We start from the raw sequence: 21,774 nt of genomic DNA on the forward strand, positions 1-21,774 counted from the left end.
TTTATTTGAAGGAATGGTACAAATGAAGGACATAAGTGGATGATTTGGTACAAGGTATAGAAAAGGTAAAGGTAACTCCAACATGCATGTACTGCTTTGGTGACCAGGGAAGTCACTCCCGTGGCTGTGGGAAGGCAGCCTAAGGCTTAGCTCTCTTTACTGTCTCCCAGAGTGTGCTTGTCAAGGAGATACTCTCCAGTGCTAGATTCAGGGGCCCCCAACCTGAGCAAGCTGGTTTCATGGTCACCCAGTTCTTTGATGGATTTCACCTGTTCATCCAGGTAGTGAGTCTCAATGAAGTCACACAAATGAGGGTCATTCTTTTCAGTGGCCAGTTTGTGCAAGTCCAGTAGTGACTGATTCACACTTTTTTCCAAGTGTAATGCACACTCCATTGCATTCAGCCCGTTCTCCCAGTCATCACGGTCTGGTTTCTTGATCTCCTGAAGGAAGATTCGATCACCTCATTGGTTCAGCAGCTTCATCAGTTTCTCAGCATGTTCCCTCTCCTCATGAGATTGGTGAAGAAAATATTTGGCAAAGTTCTTCAAAGCCACATCGTCGCGGTCAAAGTAGTAAGACATGGACAGGTAGATGTAGGAAGCATAGAGCTCCAAGTTGATCTGGCGGTTGATGGTGGCCTCCGCTGAGTCCTGGTGGTAGTTCTGGTGCACCTGTGAGGTGGACGTGGATGTCATGATGGGCGGCTGAGGACAAGTGGCTTCATGGAGCTGGAGCAGTGGCCTTCAGGCAGTCAGAGGCTGCTACAAGGAGGTGGCAGAAGGATGGCTGTAACTCTCTGGCAATCAGCAATTGTTCACAGCCCGACCATTCCTTTTATTGAACACACAATACACCTTCCTACTCAATGCCTTTTACATGTGCTGTTCCCTCTGCCAAGAATGTCCTTTCCTTCTGTTTGTAATCTCTCACATTCCTGCTCAAAGTTGTTCAAGTCTCAGAGGCTTCTGTAATGCTTCTCTTTTCCCTGGCCATGATTCATTCTCCTTTTGAGTTCCCACAGCACTTAGTCATCACCAGGTTACAGAGCCTTACACATGGAATATGGATTGGTGGTGTATGAAGCTAGGGAAGGTGGCCAAATCTTGCCAGGATTCCTTGACCCAGTACTCTTCTTCCAGGTGGTAGATGGGGCTGTGACAAAAACAGATATGTGTGTAAACCACTTAGGGCAGGGGAAATATTCAATAAATACTTGCTATTCTTTCTTCTCCTGCTTCTTAATGATCAGTGTGAGTTACTCAGAAATCTAATCTAAGTTACCACATTATATTTTTCTAAATACTTATTGTGTATACGTTAGATTAAGAATGTGAATTTCTGTTCTTCAGGGCCATAAAGTTAAGCTAAGCCAGGCCCACCTGCATGTCACCCTTCTGGCTCTGAGGCCTAAACTCATTCATCAGCAGCTGGAGAAGTTTCAGATGGTGCTCATATAGGTGGTGGCCCCAGAAACTTAAGGTAGTCCAAAGGCCCCAAGACTTACGTACAGGGTGCTGATCACAAACACCCCCCTGCATAGGATGAGTGGAAACTGGGAAGGGTCTTGCATCTTGTTTTCTAAAGGCAAAACCTGCGGATGGAGGGGCCATAATTACACAGGGGTCCCCATGTATGTAGAGATCCCATTTACCCATTGTTTATTATTCTAAATTCATTCATCTCAACCATCACGAAGCTTGAGAGGAAAAAACCCCAAACTCCAAAACGTGGCACCTCTAGGTACAAGAAATTATACCAATATCAGTATATTGATAATATGAATTATATCAATAATGATAACAATATCAGTTACAGAAACTACTTTCCGGGGCTCTAGTCCAGTCATTCATACCTGAGTATCCTAGTCCACGCTTGGGAAAGGTTCTTCCTCTGAGCAGCTTTGAGGTCCATGGATGATGATGACGATGCTGCTGCTGCTGATTGACGTTATAGGTCTTTTTAAAAAGTTGTGCTTCTATGCTCATACCACCAGGAGGAGCTCCAACCCTAATTTCAGGTCTGGAAGGTGACCTTCCAGCAGTAATGAAACTGTGTGTAATTTTGGATTCCTTTTGCTTGGGGGGTATAGGGGTGGGGGTGGGGTGAGGGCTAGAGGGAAGAGTAATTTACACACTGGAATATGCAACAGCTCCTAACCAAAGAATGGAATAGGAATAAAAATTGTACTGGCACCAGGACTGAAGAAATCTGTTTTCTTATTTGTAGTTTGACTTAGTGGTCTAGAAAAATTTCTATGTACTCATCCTTTATTCCAGCTCCAGCTACCTGTGATCTGTGAGCCTGTGTCTCAAAATCAGCTCTGTGGGGACATCAGCTCTGAATAATGGTTCAGGCAATCTTGTCCCCTGGACGTGGGGGTGGGGGGGGCAATCACCCCCGGTTGAGACCCACCACTCTGGATTCTATACTTGTGCTCGCTGAACTCACTCTGCTTCCTCTCTAAAGACCACTGAGTTCTTACCAGTAGTTTTACACCACATGGCATAACAAGGGAGAAATTATTAGCTCCATTTAAAAGTGTGACTTATCCAGGGTCACATGGCTTATGAGTTGCAAAGTTAAACTTGGCCCAATCCCTGATTTCTTTTCTCTTTCTTCAAGGCTTGCCATGGATGCCCATCGGATTAGCTCCTCAGCAACCCTCCTCTCACATTTCTGAAGTGACCCGACCCTTCTGTATCAGTTATGATTTCTACTGATGCTTTCCCTAACCATAGTTGTTTGGTTCAGGGGTGGCACCTGACTCAAACTGAACCAATGAATTCCTTCCCTGGATTTTTGGAACGAGACAGAACATCAGCTTAGTCTCTGGTGCCTAAAATGGTAAAATGTAAAACTCAAGAGCTGTGGACAGAGGTGGCTGGCATTAAGAGAAAGGAATGAAAGCAATGCATAGAGCCAAGCTGAGCAGACATTGGAAACCCTGATGGGACCTAACTCCTGCGTTTACGCTGATCCTGAAGCCTGACCCCCTCAGGATCCTCCTTGGGACCTGGCTGTCCCGTGAAAGTTCTCAGGATCTTTCTCATACAGTTTCTTTTTGTTCCCCAGTTATTTTAGCTTGAGTTGAATCAGTCCTCATTAGGAGTCCCCCACCCCCAACAAAATACCTACTTGTTGTGTAACAAACAAACAAAAACACCAAAGAACCCAAAAAACCCACACACCCTTTTTAGTATCAGTCATATGCTCCTAAAAATTTGATTATCTGTTCAAGCACATTGACTTATAATTAAGTTCCTATCATTTTGAATAGAAAAAAAAAAAAATGACCAAAGCACATCAATCCCAAACACATAGCAACAACAAATGAGTTTGTGTACACTTTTAAAATATGATTAGATGGCTCTTTAGAAGATGTATTATTTCTTGATTATAAAAGCAATACGTGTTAAAGAAAATACAGCGAAGATAAAAATGACCTTTCACAAGCCCACACGGGGTTCAGGACGCGTCAATCCCGGAAGCGTCGCGCATGCTCCGAGGTCAACACCCCGCCGAGTTCCCGCTCCCCATCTCCAGCCCCGCCAGGAATTCGGTCTTTCCTGCAGTGGCAGCAACAGGCCGCCAGGGGGTGCTGCGCAGCCGCGTTGTGGAGCACCGCGAGAGGGGAGGAGCTGCAGCTCCCGGGAGCCCGAGAGCTGGGCTGGGGCGCCTGGATCACGTGGCGAGGCCCGGAAGCGGCTGCAGGGCAGCCCAGGAAGATGGGGAGACCTCCAAGCTGAGGCGGGGTGGGTTGCACTGCACTGACGCGGGAGTCCCAGCCGGAGCCGAGCCAGAGCCGGAGCCGAGGTAGAGCCGGAGCCAGGGCCGGAACCGGAGCCGGAGCCGGAGCCGGAGCCGGAGCCGGAGCCGGAACCGGAACCCGAGCGGTGAGTCCTCGCGCTGACAGGCTTTGACAGGAGGCCAGTCAGCGCCCTCCTCGCGGGCGCAGCGGGTGCTCAGGGTCCCGCACCCGCTGCCTGGGATGCGGGTCCGAGTCTCCCGGGCTCTCTGGCCTCGGTTGTGGTACCTCGCAGCCTGGCATGAGGCGACCTGGAGACTCCCTTGCCCCTCACGCTGTCTCCCGTGACCTACCCGTCCTATCGGACAGGTGGGGAAACCGAGGTCCCGAGATGGGAAACATCGCCCGGACAACCAGCCGGGGCTGCTGACGCGCTTCCGAAAGGAGTCGGGCGGTCTTCGGCAAGTCGCCGGCCCTCCGTGCGAGCTGCAGGGTGGGGACTTGCTAATAGTGGGTCTTCGGGTCATAGAATCCCGGACCTGCAGGGACCTTGGGAGTCATCTGGTGCGCCCCCCGACCCATTCAGCTCATTCGGGGAAACCGAGGCCCAGGAAGGGGCAGGGGCTAGCCTAAGGTCGCCGAGGGAGCGAGTCGCCGCGCCGTGACCAGAAGCCAGGTCTCCCTGCGCTCAGCAGCTGTCAGCTGTCCCCACGCCGCCTCCTGCAGAACAACTGACACTGTCCCCTTCTCTTACTCCTGTCCCTTTCTCGCCCGCTCTGCCGTCCCCATCACCCCGCTGGACCGGCTCTGGGTGTGGCTCGCTGCTTCGTCTTCTCAGTTTTTTCTGCAAACTCATCCTTCCGTAGGTTTTGTTTCTAGCCGTCTTGCAATTTTGTGGTAAATCCTATCAAAATACAAAACGCATCGGAGTGCGCTCCTGGCGGGGCGGGAGGCTGCCCGCTATGGTGGTGGGGAGCCCGGGCATGAGCTTGAAGCACAGGAAGATCGCTGCTTTCTCTTTTCTTTTTCTCTTTCTTTCTTTTTTTTCCGCTGCTGTCTTTTTTTCTGTGGCTGGTCAGCTTTGGGGAGGAGTGACTTCGAGTCCGCTGTCGGAGGCTTGCTGAGAGGAGACAGCGCGCGGTGGGGGTGGGGGGGGGGAGAACCGAGACTGAGTGCGGAACGAGGACCTTTGCCCCGGCGCCGGGCGGTGCGACCCTGGGGGCCTCGCGTCCCCGTGTGGATTTGGGACGCGGCGATGGAGTTGAGTCCCCGAGGGCCTCCTCTGCCTCCGGATCCGCTTTCTAAGCGGAGTTCTTCCCTGCAGTGTTCATTCGCGTCTGCGTGCAAGGAGCGGCGATCCAGTGGTCCAGCAAGCCGCTCCCCTACGTCGCTGGCTTCCTTGTGGGTCGCCATGCAGCTCTCCTCCTCTGTCTTCCCGCCTCTGTGTTATGGTCTGTGTTATGGCCAGGCTCAGTGAGGACAGCAGAACAAGATTTTGACCTTTTTTTTTTTTTCCTTGAATATGGTCAAGGCCTTCTTTGGCTCCTGTCAAGAGATCTGTCAACCGTAATCAACTTGTACTTGTACATGTGCATGTAGGGCACCTTTTCTTTAAAGATGTTCTTGAGGAGTCAGGAAGGAAGGAAGAGGAAGGGGACACAAAAGCCTTGGTCATTGGCACTCCAGGTCTGTGCCTGTGTTGGATGGAGGATGGAGGCTGTAGGCCGTGTGCAGGCGGGGCTGCCCTGGGGGAGGGTTTTAAGATTTTATTTATTTGTTTTTAGAGAGAGGGGAAGGGAGGGGGAAAGAGAGGGAGAGAAACATCGATGTGTGGTTGCCTCTCGAACACCCCCAACTGGGGACCCGGCCTGCAACCCAGGCATGTGCCCTGATTGGGAATCAAACCGGCGACCCTTTGGTTCGCAGGCCAGCACTCAATCCACTGAGCCACACCTGCCGGGGCTGAGAGGTATTAAGTCTCTCTCCCTTTGTTTTCTGATTGTGCCATTTCTAATCACCTGCTCCTGGGTCCTTCTTTTCCCTTGACTGTCCCGTCAGCCTCATCCTGGTGGCAGCAGGAAGAGCTCAGAGCTGTCTTTGTCTAGTTTAAAAGCAGTGTAAGGAGGTGAGTTCATTTCTTTTGCAGTAGTCCAGAGATGACAAGTAGGGCCAGTGGATGGAAGTGCTATATGGGAAGTGGTTTGGGGGCGAGCAGAAAAACTTTCAAAGAATTAGCACTCTTTCCCATTGCAACACAGAGCATGGTGGTCCCTGTCACTGGAGCCAGTTGTCACTGGGAAGTTACTTTGGGGGATGTTGTAGATTAGATTATTGGGTAGAGTGTTAGAGTCCAGTTTTAAGTTTTCTTCCAGTTCAGAGGTCCTGTGCAGTTCTAGGATTGAACTTGTTAGCATGGAGGATATGGAGTAGAAAGGGGGAAGCCCACTTTTGAGAATGCTTTATTTTCCCCTTGCTTCAGATAACTATTCTCATGTTAAGTACTCCTGCTTTTTCCTTTTCTTTTTAATCCCCCCTTCCTCTACCAGTGAGCATCTCTTCTTTAAATTCTTATGTCTTCAAGGGTCAGATGCTGAAGAGTCATTGCTGTAAATACATTTCTTCTTCCTACCTTGACCTGAAGCAAGATCCTAGAACTGGGTTGAGTGAGTAGACTTTGGGGTCTACTTTCACAATTTTTTTTAATCCTTGCCCAAAGACATGCTCATTGACTGATTTTAGGGAGGGAGGGAGGGAGACAGAGAGAGAAAGAAACATCAGTTGGGTGCCTTTCATACAGGCCCCAACTTGGGATTGAACCTGCAACCCAGGTAGTCCTGACCAGGAATTGAACCTGCGACCTTTCAGTGTACAGGGTGATGTTCCAACCTTATGAGCACACCAGCCAGACCAGCCAGACAAGCCAGGGCTTTTGGGTCTACTTTTGGTAGCCTGGTCCTGATACCTTCCAGAAGTGGGTGACCTACTAACCACTGACACCTGGCTTTTCTCTTTGTCAAATAGAAGAAACTCATACTGAGTCTGTTTCCCTAAGTCCTGGCCTGAGAGGAATCCTGAACCTCCTTCCTTCAGCCAGGCTTATGGCTGGGCCTGAGCCCACAAATCTAACCTCTGTTTAGTGGGTGTGGGATCTAGTGGGTGGGACATTATGAATATGTCAAAATAGAAATTATACGATGCTGCATTTGGTTCTGTATCTTCTTTTATCTCCCAAACATTTCTCTTGGAAGCATTGATGCCCAGGGTCAGTTCTTAATGACCTTCTCTAGTAGGAAAGATGCCTTTGTGCTTCCCTCTTCCATGAAATTCACGAATCTGCCTGCCTGGGTTACTAGGATGCTCATGGCACGTAGATCACCATTTCCATGTTGGGGACCTGGCTAAGCACTCCAGAGTGATGGAAAGGAGGAAGTACTGCAGTGCTTAATTTATCTAGTGAACTTTCTGACTTCCTGTCCTTCTCTGCAGTAATCATTACAATTGCTACCATTAATGAGGGTCCATTAGGGACTAAGCAATATATTTAACACCCTTTCCTTCTATCTTTATAACAGTGTTGTGATTAAGTATTATTAACAACCTTTTTCAGATGACAAACTGAGGTAAAGGGAGATTAATTTGCTCAAGGTCACCCAGCTAAGTTCCAAATTCTTGTACTTTTTATTATGCAGAATTCCCTCAGTAGACTCCATCCTGTCTTAATTTTTGTTCAGAGGGAGATTTTAGAGAGGGTAGATCACTTATGGTATGATAGAAAAACCTGGACTGGGAATCTGGTATGCTGGATTCAAATTCCAAATCTTTATCCAGCTGGGGCTTTGGTTTTCTCACCTCTAAGTGGCACGCTGGAGCTCAATCTTCTGTAAGTCACACCTAGTCCTAACACTTAGTGACTTTTATGGTTGTGGGTAAAAAGTGGCTGTATTTGCCTAGTCAGCTCCTTCTGTACAGATTCTGCTGAGCTCAGCAGCTGTTTTGTGGCTGCCCTCACACCAGATTCTTTCAAGTGGGAGTCTCAATATATGGAATGTACTTCTGTCCTAGGTTAGATGGAGTCTTATCTGATGCTCTTTAAAAGTAAATCATGAGGCAGTCAGAAATGTTCAGTATTCTCCCTGTAGACTACTGCACAGCACATAGCAGCACAGTCTGTCCTTGTTCATGTCTTTGAATTTCAGCAAAAGAGAAGAGGAAGTGCATCTAGGGAATCTGTCACTTCTCTGGATTCCAAAGACCAACCCAATGTTAATTGTTTCAGAGTTAAGAGTGGCACCTTTAGTCTGTGTATGTCACCAACCCATGAAGTCTGGGGGGAGGTGTAGTCTGGAGTGTACCCATCATGATGAGACATAGGTGTTTTTAGTGCTTTATATAAATCTACTTGTAATTAAGATGATCTGACTGGTTAAAAATAAAATGCGCAGGTTGAGTCAGATTGGGTCCAGAACTCTGAGTTTTTTTAAGCAGCTTTATTGAGATATAATTCACATAGTATACAGGTCAACCATTTAAAGTGTACAATTCAATGGCTTTTAGTATATTCACAGGATTATGTAACCAAAACACAATCACTTTTAGAAACTTTCCACTCAGCCATCACCCCTCAATCCCTCTCAACTCCCCACCCCAAACCCTGGGCAACTACTAATCTACTTTCTGTTGGGTTTTCTATTCTAGACTTCCACATGAAAACTACAAAACATTGTTGATATAAATTAAAGAAGACCTAAATACAACTGATTTTTGTATATTGACCTTGTATCTGCAACTTTGCTGAACTTATTAATTCTGCTAGTTTTTAGAGGATAATTTTCTATGTGTTTCAAGTGTTCCTTAAAAGTATTGTTTAGCTTTTGGTAGTGAGGCTAACTAACTAGTACTGCTTCTTCCTCCCTCCTCTTCTTTCTCCTCCTCTGACTTTCCCATGTGCCCTGAAAGAGACCTACTAATATGTATAAATGGATTCTCTCTCCTTGTTGGAATTGACCTTGTTTATTGTATTGAATTTGGAATAGAATCCAATGAGTAAATTCTTTAGTAGCTATCTTGAGAACATTTTAGTATTTTCAAAAGTGTGTTTATGATTTTCAGAAGTATGATAGTTGGGGGAAAGATACTCTTAAAGTTCTTATTATCAGTGGTTTTCACTGAAAATTAAAGTAATGTGAAAATAAAACAAGTATAAGGAGCCACCCATCCATCTGAAAAAGAGCACAAATAAAACTGATAAAATTCAACATTGGCAGGATTATGAAGAGATAGTCATATCCATATATTGCTAGTGACACTATCATTTGTATGGTAAGAACCATGAAATGAGCCTTTTCACCTAGTTCAACATCAATAACATGACTCAAAAATTAAGACCTATTCACATGAAATCTTTTTAGCTGTGTTATAAGCTAGTTATTTGGGGGAAAGAAAGGAAGAAAGGAAGCAGAAACCCCACATCTCACAATTGGGATTGAGAACTAGTGAAGCAAAAAGACTTGACACTTAAGGACAGACTATAGATCAATGAAATAGAACTGAGTGTCTCACATCTATGGTCTTTTGGGAAGGGTGTCAAGACAGTTCAATAGGGGAAAGATAGCCTTTTCAACAAAGGGTACTGGGACAACTCATATTTCTATCATCCTAAAGTATATATCAATTTCCTCTAATATGTAAATCAAATGTAATGATAATAAATAAAAACACCTTGAAAGCACAAACAAAAAGCCCTTCCACATGGCAGGAATTGGCAATTGCAGCAATAGACTTGGAAACCAGGTTTCATCAAAGGGAGCCCAGGGGCTGAGTGACCTTGGAGGCTAGCACTCAGTGGGGACAGCTAGAAAGCAAGAGGAAGAGGACTCAGTTGCCCGAAGCAACTTCAGAGAGTGGCAGCACCCACCCGCTCTGGTATTTGAATCCCTACTTAGCAGCTTTGAGGAGGGTTTCTGCTGGGACTTTTCCAGGGATGCGGAACTCACTATCTCCCAGAGCAAACTATTCTGTCTGGACAACTATTCGTGATAGAAGGTTCTTCCTTATGTCTAGCCAAAGCCCTGCCGCCCTTTACGTTCCGACTACTGATCCTATTTCTGACTGAACTTTGAAGCCCCACAGAACAAGTCTTACCCCTAGGACAGCTTTTAAAGGCAGTTTTTATACTTCCCAAGTTGCCAGCTCTCTAAGTAGAGCCTTCTCAGTGCTTCCAACCGTTCCTCACTTAGTCGGCGTCCATCCCTTTCCTGATCCTGGTGCTGACCCCTGGCTGTACCACAGTTGGCCGTTGTTGCCTTTACAGTGTGCTACCTGGAACAATACCAAGCATCGCAAAACTGAACAGTGATATGTGTCATCTGCCTGGGGTTTCTCTTGTCCTAATGCAGCCCAGAATTGCATTGGCTATTTTGGTCTCTAGCATTATATCATTGACTTTTGTTAGACTTATCAATTAAAACCCATATGTAGCTTTTATTTTTTTTCCTTTTCAACATTCACACAGTTGCCAAACCACATCTCCCACATCCTGCCGTTGTTTCTTGGACTTTAGACCTATAGATGTCAGCTTCTTTTTGAGCAGTTTTTTTTTTTTTTAATTTTTATTTTTTAGCAACAATCTGTGGGTAACTTCAGTTTTTATACACAGCATAAAGAGGCAACTTTAGAGTTTGAAGTGAAGTGAGCATCTGTACCAAGTCGGCAGCAGAGTGGCCTCTTAGTTAATGGGGAGGGATTGGGAAACTTGTCGGTTCCTGTGTACTGTCCCTCCCTCAGTAACATGCAGGATTCACTTGGAAGGCCCTATTCCTCAGACACTTTCAGTGTGTTGGAAGAGACTAGAAATTAGCTATTGTTTGCATAAATGATTACTTTTGTTGATTCCTGGAATATTAGAGCTAGAGAGTTGCTGAGAGAGATTTTAGTTCACCCCCTTACCTTTTTGCATGTTTGGAACAAAGACCCTAGACATACAAAGACAATTGTTTCAAGTGCTAAGCAAGCCTGTGATAGAGGCAGCCTTTGAACCCAGGTCTTCTAAATTATGTATGAACTAACCTACTAACTTTTGCCTGAATGGTAGCTTTCAACCACTTCATGATTTTTTTTTTCCTGGCCCCTTCATGAGTTTAACTGCCCCAGAACTAGCTGACTCTCTTGAATTCCTCCAGCATGTGAATGATTGACACCCTCACAGATGCTTAGCAAAGAAACCAGGCAGGATCCTCTCTGGGACTTCCAAGCCCTTAGCTGACTTTCTACTGAGCACTTTCCTTGTGAGATTACATGAGGTCCTACCTCCATGACAGTTGGTGGGAGAAAATGAGGTCACCCTGGACCACTCAGGTGCCAGGGTGGGGGCAGTTTCTGAAAAGTCCCCTGGGACGGACCTGTGGGAGCACTCAGCACAGAGCTATCCTCACAGCTGGTGTTGGATTGTGAGTGGGTGGCATGTTGTGATGGCCCTGGGAGGTCTGTCTCCTCACAAGTCTCCGAGGTAGCACATCAGACTTGGTGGGCAGCCAGCCACGTGCTGGGGAGAGCCCCTTAGAGGCAGGCAGTTGTGCCACTCTGCCAAGTGTCAGCAGGGTGTTTATTTGTGATTTTTAAGGTTCGTGTACCTTTTTTCCTCATTTGACTGCAGATTCTTGGAGGGCAGAAAGTTGAGTTTTTCATGACACTATTCTCTCACTGCAGCTGGCACTGTATTCAGTAGATGTTTCCAGGTTCAGGAAGTGTCAGGAGGTGTGTTTACTGCTTTGCTGCTACCTGGCTGTAGCAGAGCAGTTTCCTTCATCTTTTTGGGGGGTTGATTCTTCATCTGTAAAATGGGCAGTTGGAGTGACTTCTGAAGGCTCTTTTAGTAGCAGTCTCTAGGATTCTGAGAGCCTGTACAACTCCCAAAATGTATCCTTATTACTGATCTTCTTGTAAGAATGGGGTCGCTCAGAAAGCCATCAAGACGCAGCAAGCAGAAAAAAAAGAAGTTCATCGAGGGACTCAGCAAGCAGGGAGGGAGCCGTGCTGCAAGTGGCTCTGATTCTGGACTCCTAGGGAAGGAGGGGCTTGCTTTATAGGGGGAAGAAAAAAGGAACTATGTATTGAATTCAGTTTGTTTATCTCGCAGCTGTAAGTCTGAGGGGCTGATCAAGGCCGAACGTGGTTCGGTCTGACGCACCCTGCTATCATGGGAAACTCCCGGCCTAAAACATCGCTGTCTTCCAGGCAGCTGCAGACGGGCATGGGGAGGGCATGGGAACTAAACTGTCACTTCTCTGTGGTACCATTACTGAGAATGTCCACTGAAGGGACACCACCCTCACTCTCCTTCCCCAGCACACAACAGAAAGGGCTTCTTCTTAAACCATCTTTTTAAAATTGCCAAATCTGTGAAAATAAAAAGGAAAAGAGGTTGTGGAGGGGAGCTGTTGAGACAAAGGCTAGTGGTGAACACCCCGCATGCGCCTGGTCTTCCTCTGCTGCTTTCAGCTGCCACTTCGCAGCATTCAGACTGGGTTGTAAGAAAAGAGTCCTAGAGTCAGGGGGTGAGAGTCACTGATGAACTCTAAAGAGTATAGGATAAGCCAGAGGTCATGGCAGAGAGAAAGAGAAAGTCATTCGTGGCCCTGGGATCTGCTATGGAGGTTGAGCAGAACTGGATGATCTGGAGGGTATTTCTTGAATGCAGCAGGTTCTTTCTCTAATGCGTGCAGAGGAAAAATGGGATACAGTTAATAAGATTTAGGTTCCTGTCCTCTTGAGAGCTGGCTGTTAGGGGAGATAGAAGTAGATATAATTTAACTATTCAAGGTCCAAGAAATAAGCTCAAAAGAAGGGATAGTTAATCCCAGCCTAAGAAACAGAGAAGGCTTCCTGCACGTGTCTGTATCTTCCCCCACCGCTCCCAAGTACATATCACCTCTGCTCTGTCCAGGTGTGTGGTGACAAATTTAGAAACATGAGTGGCACTAACTGGGATGGCTGGGAGGTAGAAGCTGAGTCAGCTCAGCCTGCCCAGGTGAACTTTGCACTTTCATTTTCATAAATACAAGCTCTTGCACTGTACTTAATCCATAGTACAGTTGTCGTTGAGCTAGTGTGACAATGGCTGCTTCGGCCCCAGTACCTACCGCAGGCTTGGAGCTAAAGGCCCCAGCCACTGGAAGTCTTAGACCTGATCCTGTCCCCACAGCTACCATGGCCACGCAGAGGCTTCGGAATGAGGACTACCCTGACTATAGCTCCACTGACGTAAGCCCGGATGAGAGCCCGTCTGAAGGTCTGAACAACTTCTCTTCCCCGGGCTCCTACCAGCGATTTGGGGAAAGCAGCAGCACAACGTAAGTAGCTGTTTCTTCTACCCTCCTGGGGGAGAGTCAAGTTCCTAAGTTTTGTATCAGTAACATAGTCTCCTGTGGAGTTATTAAAAAAGAAATATTTTATTTATCTTTAGAGAGAGGGAGAGGGAGGGAGAAAAAGAGGGAGAGAAACACTGATGTGAAAGAGAAACATCAATCAGCTGCCCTGACCAGGGACTAAACCTGAAACCCAGGCATGTGCTTTGACTGGGAATCGAACCGGTGACCTTTTGCTTTGCCAGACTCTGCCCAACCAACTGAGCCACACCAGTCAGGGCCCTTGGAGTTATTTTTGCTCTCCATTTGACCAGTTCCCCCACTTTATATATGAAAATAAGATATAAAGAGACTGGATGATTAACAGTGCTGAGATTTGTGCTCCTTGCCTGCCACTCTGTTGTCTGTTTCTTATTCTTTGTTCATTTAAGCTGTGTTGGTCTACAATGCTGGACCAACTCATGCCGAGTAAGAGCATGAACATAAGAAAAAATTATAGAGAGAACATTCTCTTAATTTAGAACCATGGGTCATCCATGCTAGAACCTCAGATACTTCAAGCCCAGTTGGAAGCCTCCTTTGCAAAGTCTCCCCCATTACCAAATAGCCAGTTTATTTGGCTGAAGAAGTGGGAAGAGGGAGGAATAACTTTTCCTGTACTTAAAAAAAAATCAAGGGGTTGATAGAGAAGAGGAGATCTGCTTTGTATTCCCTGAGAAGGGCTTACGTTTCATCCCTGGAAACTTAATCCGAATGGTCATCTGCGTGAGTTTGGCCCTCTTTGGACCTCAGTTTCCCCAAATATAAGGTAAAATTGAGGACCTCACCATAAAGCTATGCTCACTCTCTGGTGCTCTTCACTCAAATTAGAAGATTCAGAGGAGTGTTTTCTATTTCATTGAGTTTTCTGACTAGATCCTCAATCTCAGCTGACCCCTGACCTTATCTTGGAATCTGAACATCCCATCCTTTGCAGTCCTTTTGTTTATTCCTCAAGCTTCGCTATCACCCTTGCTGAGTTCCCTTGTGAGTTGGGTATGACTTACTGAGGGATCCTTTGTGACCTAGATTTATGCTGTCCCCTCTGATGGAGTTCATTACTGCTGCAGCTTTCTCTGGCTGCAGTCTCTCCTGATGTAGGGCACTTTCTCAGGTGAACTGGGATAGAACTAGAGGATCTAGACTGTTCACATTACCAGCCCCTCTCCACCACTAGCTGACTTCTTCTCACAAATCTTCAGTCTCTGCAGTGTATATATCACGTGGCATGTTTTTATAGATTCCCCCATTTGCTTGCATTGTTAGCTGATGGAAAAGATTGCTTAGAGCACAACTGGGAGCAGTGAGGACCATTTCCCCCCTCTTTTCTCCCAATCTTTTCCACCCAATTGGCTTTCCCTAGGCAGAAGGAGCTCCAAATGCGGCCAGTGACGTGTGATAGCTTCCCTTTAGAAGTCACGCTTGTTATTGTGAAATGTTTCTGTGAAATGTTTCTTCCAAGCTTCTCTCTATAGTTTCCTTTCCAATTTTTGCTCCTTGTTCTCAGGCATTAACTTATCTGTGCAGTGCTTGCCATATGGTCTAGATTTTCATTTTAAAGGGACGTTTCTGAAGTCCAGCACCAACCATCTAGCAACTTCAGAATGGTGGCTCATTGATTTTATATGTATTGAAGCTAATGCATGCTTGTTAGCTGTTCCCCTGTCCTCTGATATAGTGTCTATCCTTCACAGTTAAGTTTGACATCTTCTGTCATAGTATAGGATCTGATTCTTTGTAGTGGACAGGTCTGTGGTGAAAATCAGGCCCAGACACACTAGGAAAGGACAGAGTACCTAGAGAGAATCCTACCATTCCTCTGATCAAATCTCCAAGAAAGGGGTGTGTGTGTTCTCAGAGGTGCCACAAGGTGTGAGCTTACAGTGAGCATGGGGATCAGGTTGCCTGGGTTTGAATCCTGGTTCAATGCTTTACCAGGTGTGTGACCTTGAGCAAGTTGCTTTTTCATCCATAAAATGAAGTTAATACCCATCTCATAGGATTGTGGGAGTTGAATGAGATAATACATGAAGGCACTTGGCACAGTGCTAAGTGCTTAATAAATGTTAGCTCTCATTGTTGTTAACGTGCCCTTTCTGCCTTCTTCTCACTTCAGGTGGTTCCAGACCTTGATCCACTTGTTAAAAGGCAACATTGGCACAGGACTCCTGGGGCTGCCCCTGGCAGTGAAAAATGCAGGCATTTTGGTAAGGGTCTGCATCAATGGAGGGAAGTTCCATGACAGATTAAGATAGTGGATTTAAATTTTTTTTTTTTATTTCATTTAAAACATTGTAAATGGGAAGCTCTTAAAAAAAATTAGCTGAGAAAAATAAAAATTCAGATGTTCATTTATCTAAATATACTTACTGAGGGCCTTTTGTGTGCCAGGCACTGTTCTAGGCTCTTAGGATACTGTCAGTGAATAAAACAAAGATTCCTGCCCTCATGGAGCTTACTTTCTGATGGGGAGGGTGTACTTAAAATGTCTCAGGCACTTTCTATCAATAATGTTAACTAAAGAATTAGTGATAGAAGTCTGTCCATTTTCTACACTGTCCTTCCATACCCCATCTCTAGATGGTCAACTCTGAGAATATTTATCTTTTATGATTCACCCCCTGTAGATTGCCTGTACAAAGCCATTCTGGCTTTTGTTAGAGATACCTCAGAGATGTGGATTTTTCTTAGCTAAAGGCTGTCTTTTTTGATCTGCTATTGCTCTTAGAAGACCTTTTGCCCTTCCTCACACCCCTTAGCCCATCTCTTCTTCCCAAGCAGTCACAGGAGCCTTCTGTTCTATTATTGACAACAGTCTTGGAACAGCCTTGTGTCTTTCTCCATGAGCTTAGTTCTCCAAAGGTGTGTGAAGGTTCAGATGATGCCCGTCTCACTGAGCTAACCTCCACGGTCCCATTTCTGTCTCTGCTGCCCGAAGTTCTGTCATTGGAAAGTGCCGTAGTAGCGTAGCATTCTGATCATTAGCAAATGCAGTCTCTACTGGCTTATTCCTAATTCTTCCTGCTTGTCTCTCTCTCTTGCCCGCAACACCTGTCCCAGATGGGTCCCCTCAGCTTGCTGTTGATAGGCATCGTGGCCGTGCACTGCATGGGTATCCTGGTGAAATGTGCTCACCACTTCTGCCGCAGGTGAGAGTCCTCTGAGCTGCCTCTTGAGCGACAGATTGTCCTTTTAGGTTTCATTACTTAAACTGAGCACTTAAACAGATCAGCCTAAATTTTTTATGCTAGCTGAAGGTCGCTGCTGATTAACATTGCCCTGTTATTGTTGTGTTCTTTGTTGTCATGTGTCATCTGTCAAATTTACTATGTCCCGTGGACAGAGATCACATTATATCTTTATATGCTTTGTAATACAGTATTTACCCGTTGAAATGATTTTACCAGATGGTTGTTAATTGTGAAAGTAACTATCTCAATGACTTGATACTTCTGGTCCTTGAAAGCACTCAATCCAGCATGTAGTGATATCTCCAGGGTGACAGATGGGGAACTGGCTCGGGTCTCTTTGTTCTGACATTGTCTAACCCACACACTCTGCCCTTCCTCTCTCCCTCTCCTCCTCTGAGACTGAACAAGCCCTTTGTGGACTATGGGGAGACAGTGATGTATGGACTGGAATCCAGCCCTATCGCCTGGCTCCGGAACCACGCACACTGGGGAAGGTAACTGTGTCATTGTGGCCTCTAGATAGGGGAGTGAGATGGGGAGCAGGGACAGTGTAAGTAGTGGAAAAACCATCATTTGGGTCAGTAAACTTGGGTTCCAGTTCAACCCTTTGGTAATTTTTATGACCTTGGGCTCTGTGATCCCTCCCTTCTCTGGGCCTCAGTTTCCTCATTGTTAGAACATGGGGTCTGACCTGAAAGATCTCTATAGGTTGTTCCAGCATTGACAGTCTATGAGCAGGGATTATACTTAATTACCTCATTGTTCAACAAATATATATATATATATATATATATATATATATATATATATATATATATAAGCATTCTCTTGTAAGTGGTACAAAACATTTCTAGGAATAGGGAGGGGGAATTTTCTGAGGTGAATTATGTGATCCCGGTGCTCCAGGGGCTTGTAGTTTTCCTAAGGAGAAAGGTGCATGAGCATCTTGTGAACAAGAGATCAGCAATTGTAGAAACCAGGAGGAAGATAATGTCCTGAACTATGAATACAGCCTAGGCCCTCAGGGGGGAGAAACTTTCAAAATTCTCTTTTACACTGTGGCAGATGAACAGTGCACATGATAGGTGCTTTATTGACAGGGCGCTGGGCAGGAGAAGGAAGGCTTCAAGGAGGAGGTGAGGTGAGCTAGAACAAATGGGTTTATTAGGGAAAGAGACATTTCAGGAGTGGGGTAAGTGTTAGCAAATTTCTCCTCATGGTAACTCGTCGGATACCTGAAAGGAAATATTCTACGTTTTGTTTTCTGTTTGAGGAAACAGTACATTTAGATGTAGAGAATTGATGCCGTTAAAGGCTGAGTCCTTTTTTTTTTTTAATTTTCAGCCATTATTTATTTTCACTCATAAATTTAGTTTTTTTTTTTTTTTTTGTTTTTGTTTTGGTTTTTCAGTTAACAGTTGTCCCCTTTTCCCCTAATTTTTTTTTTTTTTTAATTGAACCACATTAAAACTATATTCTTCTGAAAAACTCCTCTTTTGTGGTCATGGGGAGACTTTCACCTTCATTCATTGTCAACTTCCTCATGTGATACAGATTTATGTAATTCTTTCAGCAAAATCACTTTCTGTGATTGGGAGACCACAGATTGCCAAGTGACCACTGTTGGTTGGTTGGTTGGCTGGTGATTGATTCTTCCCTCCCTCATCTCCATCTCTCCTGCTTTTTTCCTCCCCACCCCCGTCTTATCCCTTTCTCTCTCTCCCTCTTTCCCTCTCTCCCCATGGCTCACCCTGTCCCCTTTCTTACTCACCTTCTCACTCCCTTCTTTGCTTTAATAAAATTAATGTGTACTCATGGTAAAAAAATTATTTTTGAACAACATAGCAGGACATAAAGTGAAAAGTAAAAGTATATATACTGTTGACAGTTGCATGAGTATCCTTTTGGAATATCTGTATATATAAACATATACACTGTTCTTAATCTTTTTTATATAAATTGACCATATTATGTGTATTGTTTTGAAACTTATTTTTTTCCCTTAAAGATATTAGTCATTTCTCTGTCAGCCCATATAGATTTAATGCATGCTTTTTGCCTTCTGTATACTGTTCCATTTATGAATGGTCTATAATTTAATCATTTTTCTTTTGATGATCCTATAGGTTGTTACCAGCTGTTGTTGTTGTAACAGTGCTTCAACCAGCAGTCTGTTTGGGTACATCTATTTCTGTGTACTTATGTGAGAGTAGCTTGGTTCTTGGATTCAAGTTATAGAAGGAAACTGTGAACGGATCCACACTTCCTGGACTGTTATGCTAAGGATTCTCTGTAGCTTTAGAACAAATGTTGTGAGATGCGACAGGCAGGCCTTGGGGAGGGGGAGGCCAAAGGGTTGGGCAGTGGTGCTGGTGTGTGTGTGCTCTGCTCTGGCCGTTCCAGTCTTGGGATTGCCTGACCTTGCGCAGCATTGCAGGCAAGAAGCCAGGAAGGGGCCCTTGAAAACCACATAGATAGCACCTCCTTCACCTTCCAGACTGGTGGCACTTAGCACAGTTTCTCCTCTCACCAGGGCACACTCCTCCTTGTCACCTGCTGGGAAGGGTCTGCGGTGACTGGGGCAGAGGCACTGTTCAAACACCCGGTCTTTGAGAGTCTTGCTCTTTATCATCATGATCTTCTGTTTTCCTTTCTTCTCCATCTTCAGGCACATTGTGGACTTCTTCCTGATTGTCACGCAACTGGGATTCTGCTGTGTCTATTTTGTTTTTCTGGCTGACAACTTTAAACAGGTAGGGCCCTCGTTAAGGGAGAGGGAGAGGGAAAGGGGGTGTGGAGGAGTGAGAGAGAGACAAGAGATGAGTGGACTTTTTGTTAAGAAATTTTTCTAAACCAGTTTTGATCAACAAAAGAATTAAGATTCTTTACACAGAACACTTTACACAGAGCAGTGTCTTTTGTTTGATTTCATCTAAAGACCTAGAGCTTTGAGAAACTCCAGATGTCTTGTCCATCTTCCTGTCTTAGGTAAGATATGATCAAACCCAGCTCAAATAATTGGGTCGCTATGGTAGTTACAAAGATCTTCAAAGACAGTTCACCAACCACAGACTTCTATACAGTCTTTTCCACACACTGAACCGTTAGACAAGAACCCCTTCTTGTGGGAGGTTCACTGGCCTTCGTCACATGAGAAGCTTTTTCTGTTTCTTGTCTTCCCCTCTTTCTAGGTGATAGAAGCGGCCAATGCAACCACCAACAACTGCCACAACAATGAGACAGTGATTCTGACGCCCACCATGGACTCGAGACTCTACATGCTCACCTTCCTGCCTTTCCTGGTGCTGCTGGTTTTCATCAGGAACCTTCGAGTCCTGTCCATCTTCTCCCTATTGGCCAACATCACCATGCTGGTCAGCCTGGTCATGATCTACCAGTTCATTGTTCAGGTACAAGCCCATTAAATAATCAAAGAAACAACCAAAACAAGTAAGTGGAACATGAATAGGGATATGTTACTTATGCGTGATATATTCAATATTTACATTAGGAATTCTCAACTTCAGCACTGTTGACATTTTGGGCCAGATAACTCTTTGTCGTGGGGGCCGTCCTGTGCCTCATGGGATATTTAGCAGCCTCCCTGGTCTCTACCTGCTAGGTGCTAGCAGCAGCTCCTCCTCCCCAGCCATGACAATGAAAATGTCTCCAGAAGTTGACAAACACCTCTGTGGGGCAGAGTCACTCCCGTTGAGATCACTGATTTACCTTTTTTCCCAATTAGTGTTCATAGATCACTTTATAAGATTGGAAAATAGAGAAAAATATTTAGCTAAAAATAAAGACCAAGTCTTCTAACTTACATTTAGATAATTCCTTACCACTCCTGTTTTATATTTATTTGTCAAAATTATAAATCCAGTTATTGTTCCCCCTCGCACAGTCCATGTGGGCAGGCCTGTGGGGCAGCACGCAAGAGGACATCTGTATATAGAGGAGTAGAAGATCCAGCTGGGAAAAATGTGCCCTTAAACACTGCGGCTGTTTGTGGGCAATACATTACATTTTGCCAAAACTTGAGAAAAGGCAAGGAGTGATAGCAGAAGAGTAAAAGCATAACTTTCTTTAAAAAAACCTTTAAATTTAATTCTCCAAATAGCTCATCAATACATACTCGTTAAAGTGCAGCCAACACAAGTGCCTGTTGACCACCACATCCCCTGCGAGTCTCCTGCACTCGGGCGCCATGAATGTGACTGGTCTGTCTCCTTCCATGTCCTATGAGTGCATTACACACTCTTTTAGTATGTACAAAAGTATATAAAGCAGAAACATATTCATGTTTTGTTTTTTAACATAATTAAAAGATTACTATATGTACTTTTACCTTCTTTTTTCCCCCTCGATGATGCCTCAAAGAGCTTTCCATATTGATACCTCTGGTTTTACCTCATTCTTTTATATTTCTATACTGTATAGTATCTCAGAGAATAGATGTGCCTTAGTTTATTTAACCAGTCCCCAGCCAGTGGACTATCAGGTCATTAACAATTTTTAGTATTATTTCAGTATTATGACAATATGCTTTCTTATGCCTTCCTTTTTGTGGGCATGTATAAGTACTCCTCCAAGATATTTGTCTAGAGGTACAATTGCTGACGAGTTTGCACTTTTGAAATTTTTATGTTGTCAAGTTACTTTTTCCAAAAACGATTTTCTGATTCCTGTAGACTCCCTTCCACAGTACATAAGTTTCCCATCCCAGCCAGCACTGGATATGTTAATCATTTTAATTTTGGTCAGTCTGACAGGTGTACTTTGCTTCGTTATCACACACTAATGTGGTTTCTAGGAAAACAGTGGATCATAAAAAGTAGGCACTTCCAGTGTTAAATGACAGTGAATTTAGATTGTACTCTGTGAGTATTTACTGTTTTTTCCTTGTCCTAGTAAGTCAGATGGGTGGCAGATACTGACTCTTCTGCAGAATTATTGTTTAAAACATAAAATAAACAGCTGCCCATGCCCCATTTTATTATGAGACTGGAAGGGAGGGCCTGTGAATGCATGATGGATTATTTCTAGAAAGTCTTTTCCCCTACCTCTGGCCAATTAAGTTAAAACAAAGAAAGGTAAATAAATTCTTGATTTAACTTTGTAATTAGATCGCAATCAGTGTCCAGGAAACACTGCAATTTTTCATGTGCTACTTAGTTATCATAGCTTTTAATTTTTAAAAGTGCATGATATTCTATGGTATAGTCGATGTGAGTAAACTAAATGCTTCCTTGTTTGGAAACATTTAGGTTGTATTTAGTTACTAATATTAACTTTTAATTTTTTTTCTGCTCTGATTAAATTTCTAGGGATGGGATTACCTTGGGAAAGAATGTAACTATTTTTATGCAGGTTTCAACATCTGAGTTTTTATGGTACATTGGGCTAGTCCTTCCCCAAAGCAAGTAGGGTTTTC

At 44.7% G+C, this 21,774-nt stretch overlaps 1 protein-coding gene and 1 pseudogene across 2 annotated transcripts in view; one reads left to right on the top strand and one right to left on the bottom strand.

The window, feature by feature from the left end:
- On the bottom strand, positions 1–761 carry LOC150000886 (ferritin heavy chain pseudogene; annotated as a pseudogene).
- A 2,889-nt stretch (positions 762–3,650) lies between these two features.
- SLC36A1 (solute carrier family 36 member 1) overlaps positions 3,651–21,774 on the top strand; it is a 33,780-nt gene continuing 15,656 nt past the window's right edge. Inside the window, exons 1-7 of one of the 2 annotated variants that reach the window (XM_090288444.1) lie at positions 3,651–3,896; positions 12,948–13,095; positions 15,266–15,356; positions 16,210–16,298; positions 16,739–16,834; positions 19,009–19,093; positions 19,532–19,750. In XM_090288444.1, coding sequence (XP_090144570.1) covers positions 12,953–13,095; positions 15,266–15,356; positions 16,210–16,298; positions 16,739–16,834; positions 19,009–19,093; positions 19,532–19,750 — 723 coding nt within the window. In that variant the 5' untranslated portion in view covers positions 3,651–3,896; positions 12,948–12,952. Of the gene's footprint in view, positions 3,897–3,922; positions 4,118–12,947; positions 13,096–15,265; positions 15,357–16,209; positions 16,299–16,738; positions 16,835–19,008; positions 19,094–19,531; positions 19,751–21,774 lie in introns of those variants that run through there. The other variant, XM_090288445.1, reaches the window with a different exon arrangement.

Source organism: Furipterus horrens, unplaced genomic scaffold, assembly GCF_987537825.1.
Source record: "Furipterus horrens unplaced genomic scaffold, mFurHor1.1.pri manual_scaffold_10, whole genome shotgun sequence".
Classification (NCBI taxonomy): Eukaryota; Metazoa; Chordata; class Mammalia; order Chiroptera; family Furipteridae; genus Furipterus; species Furipterus horrens.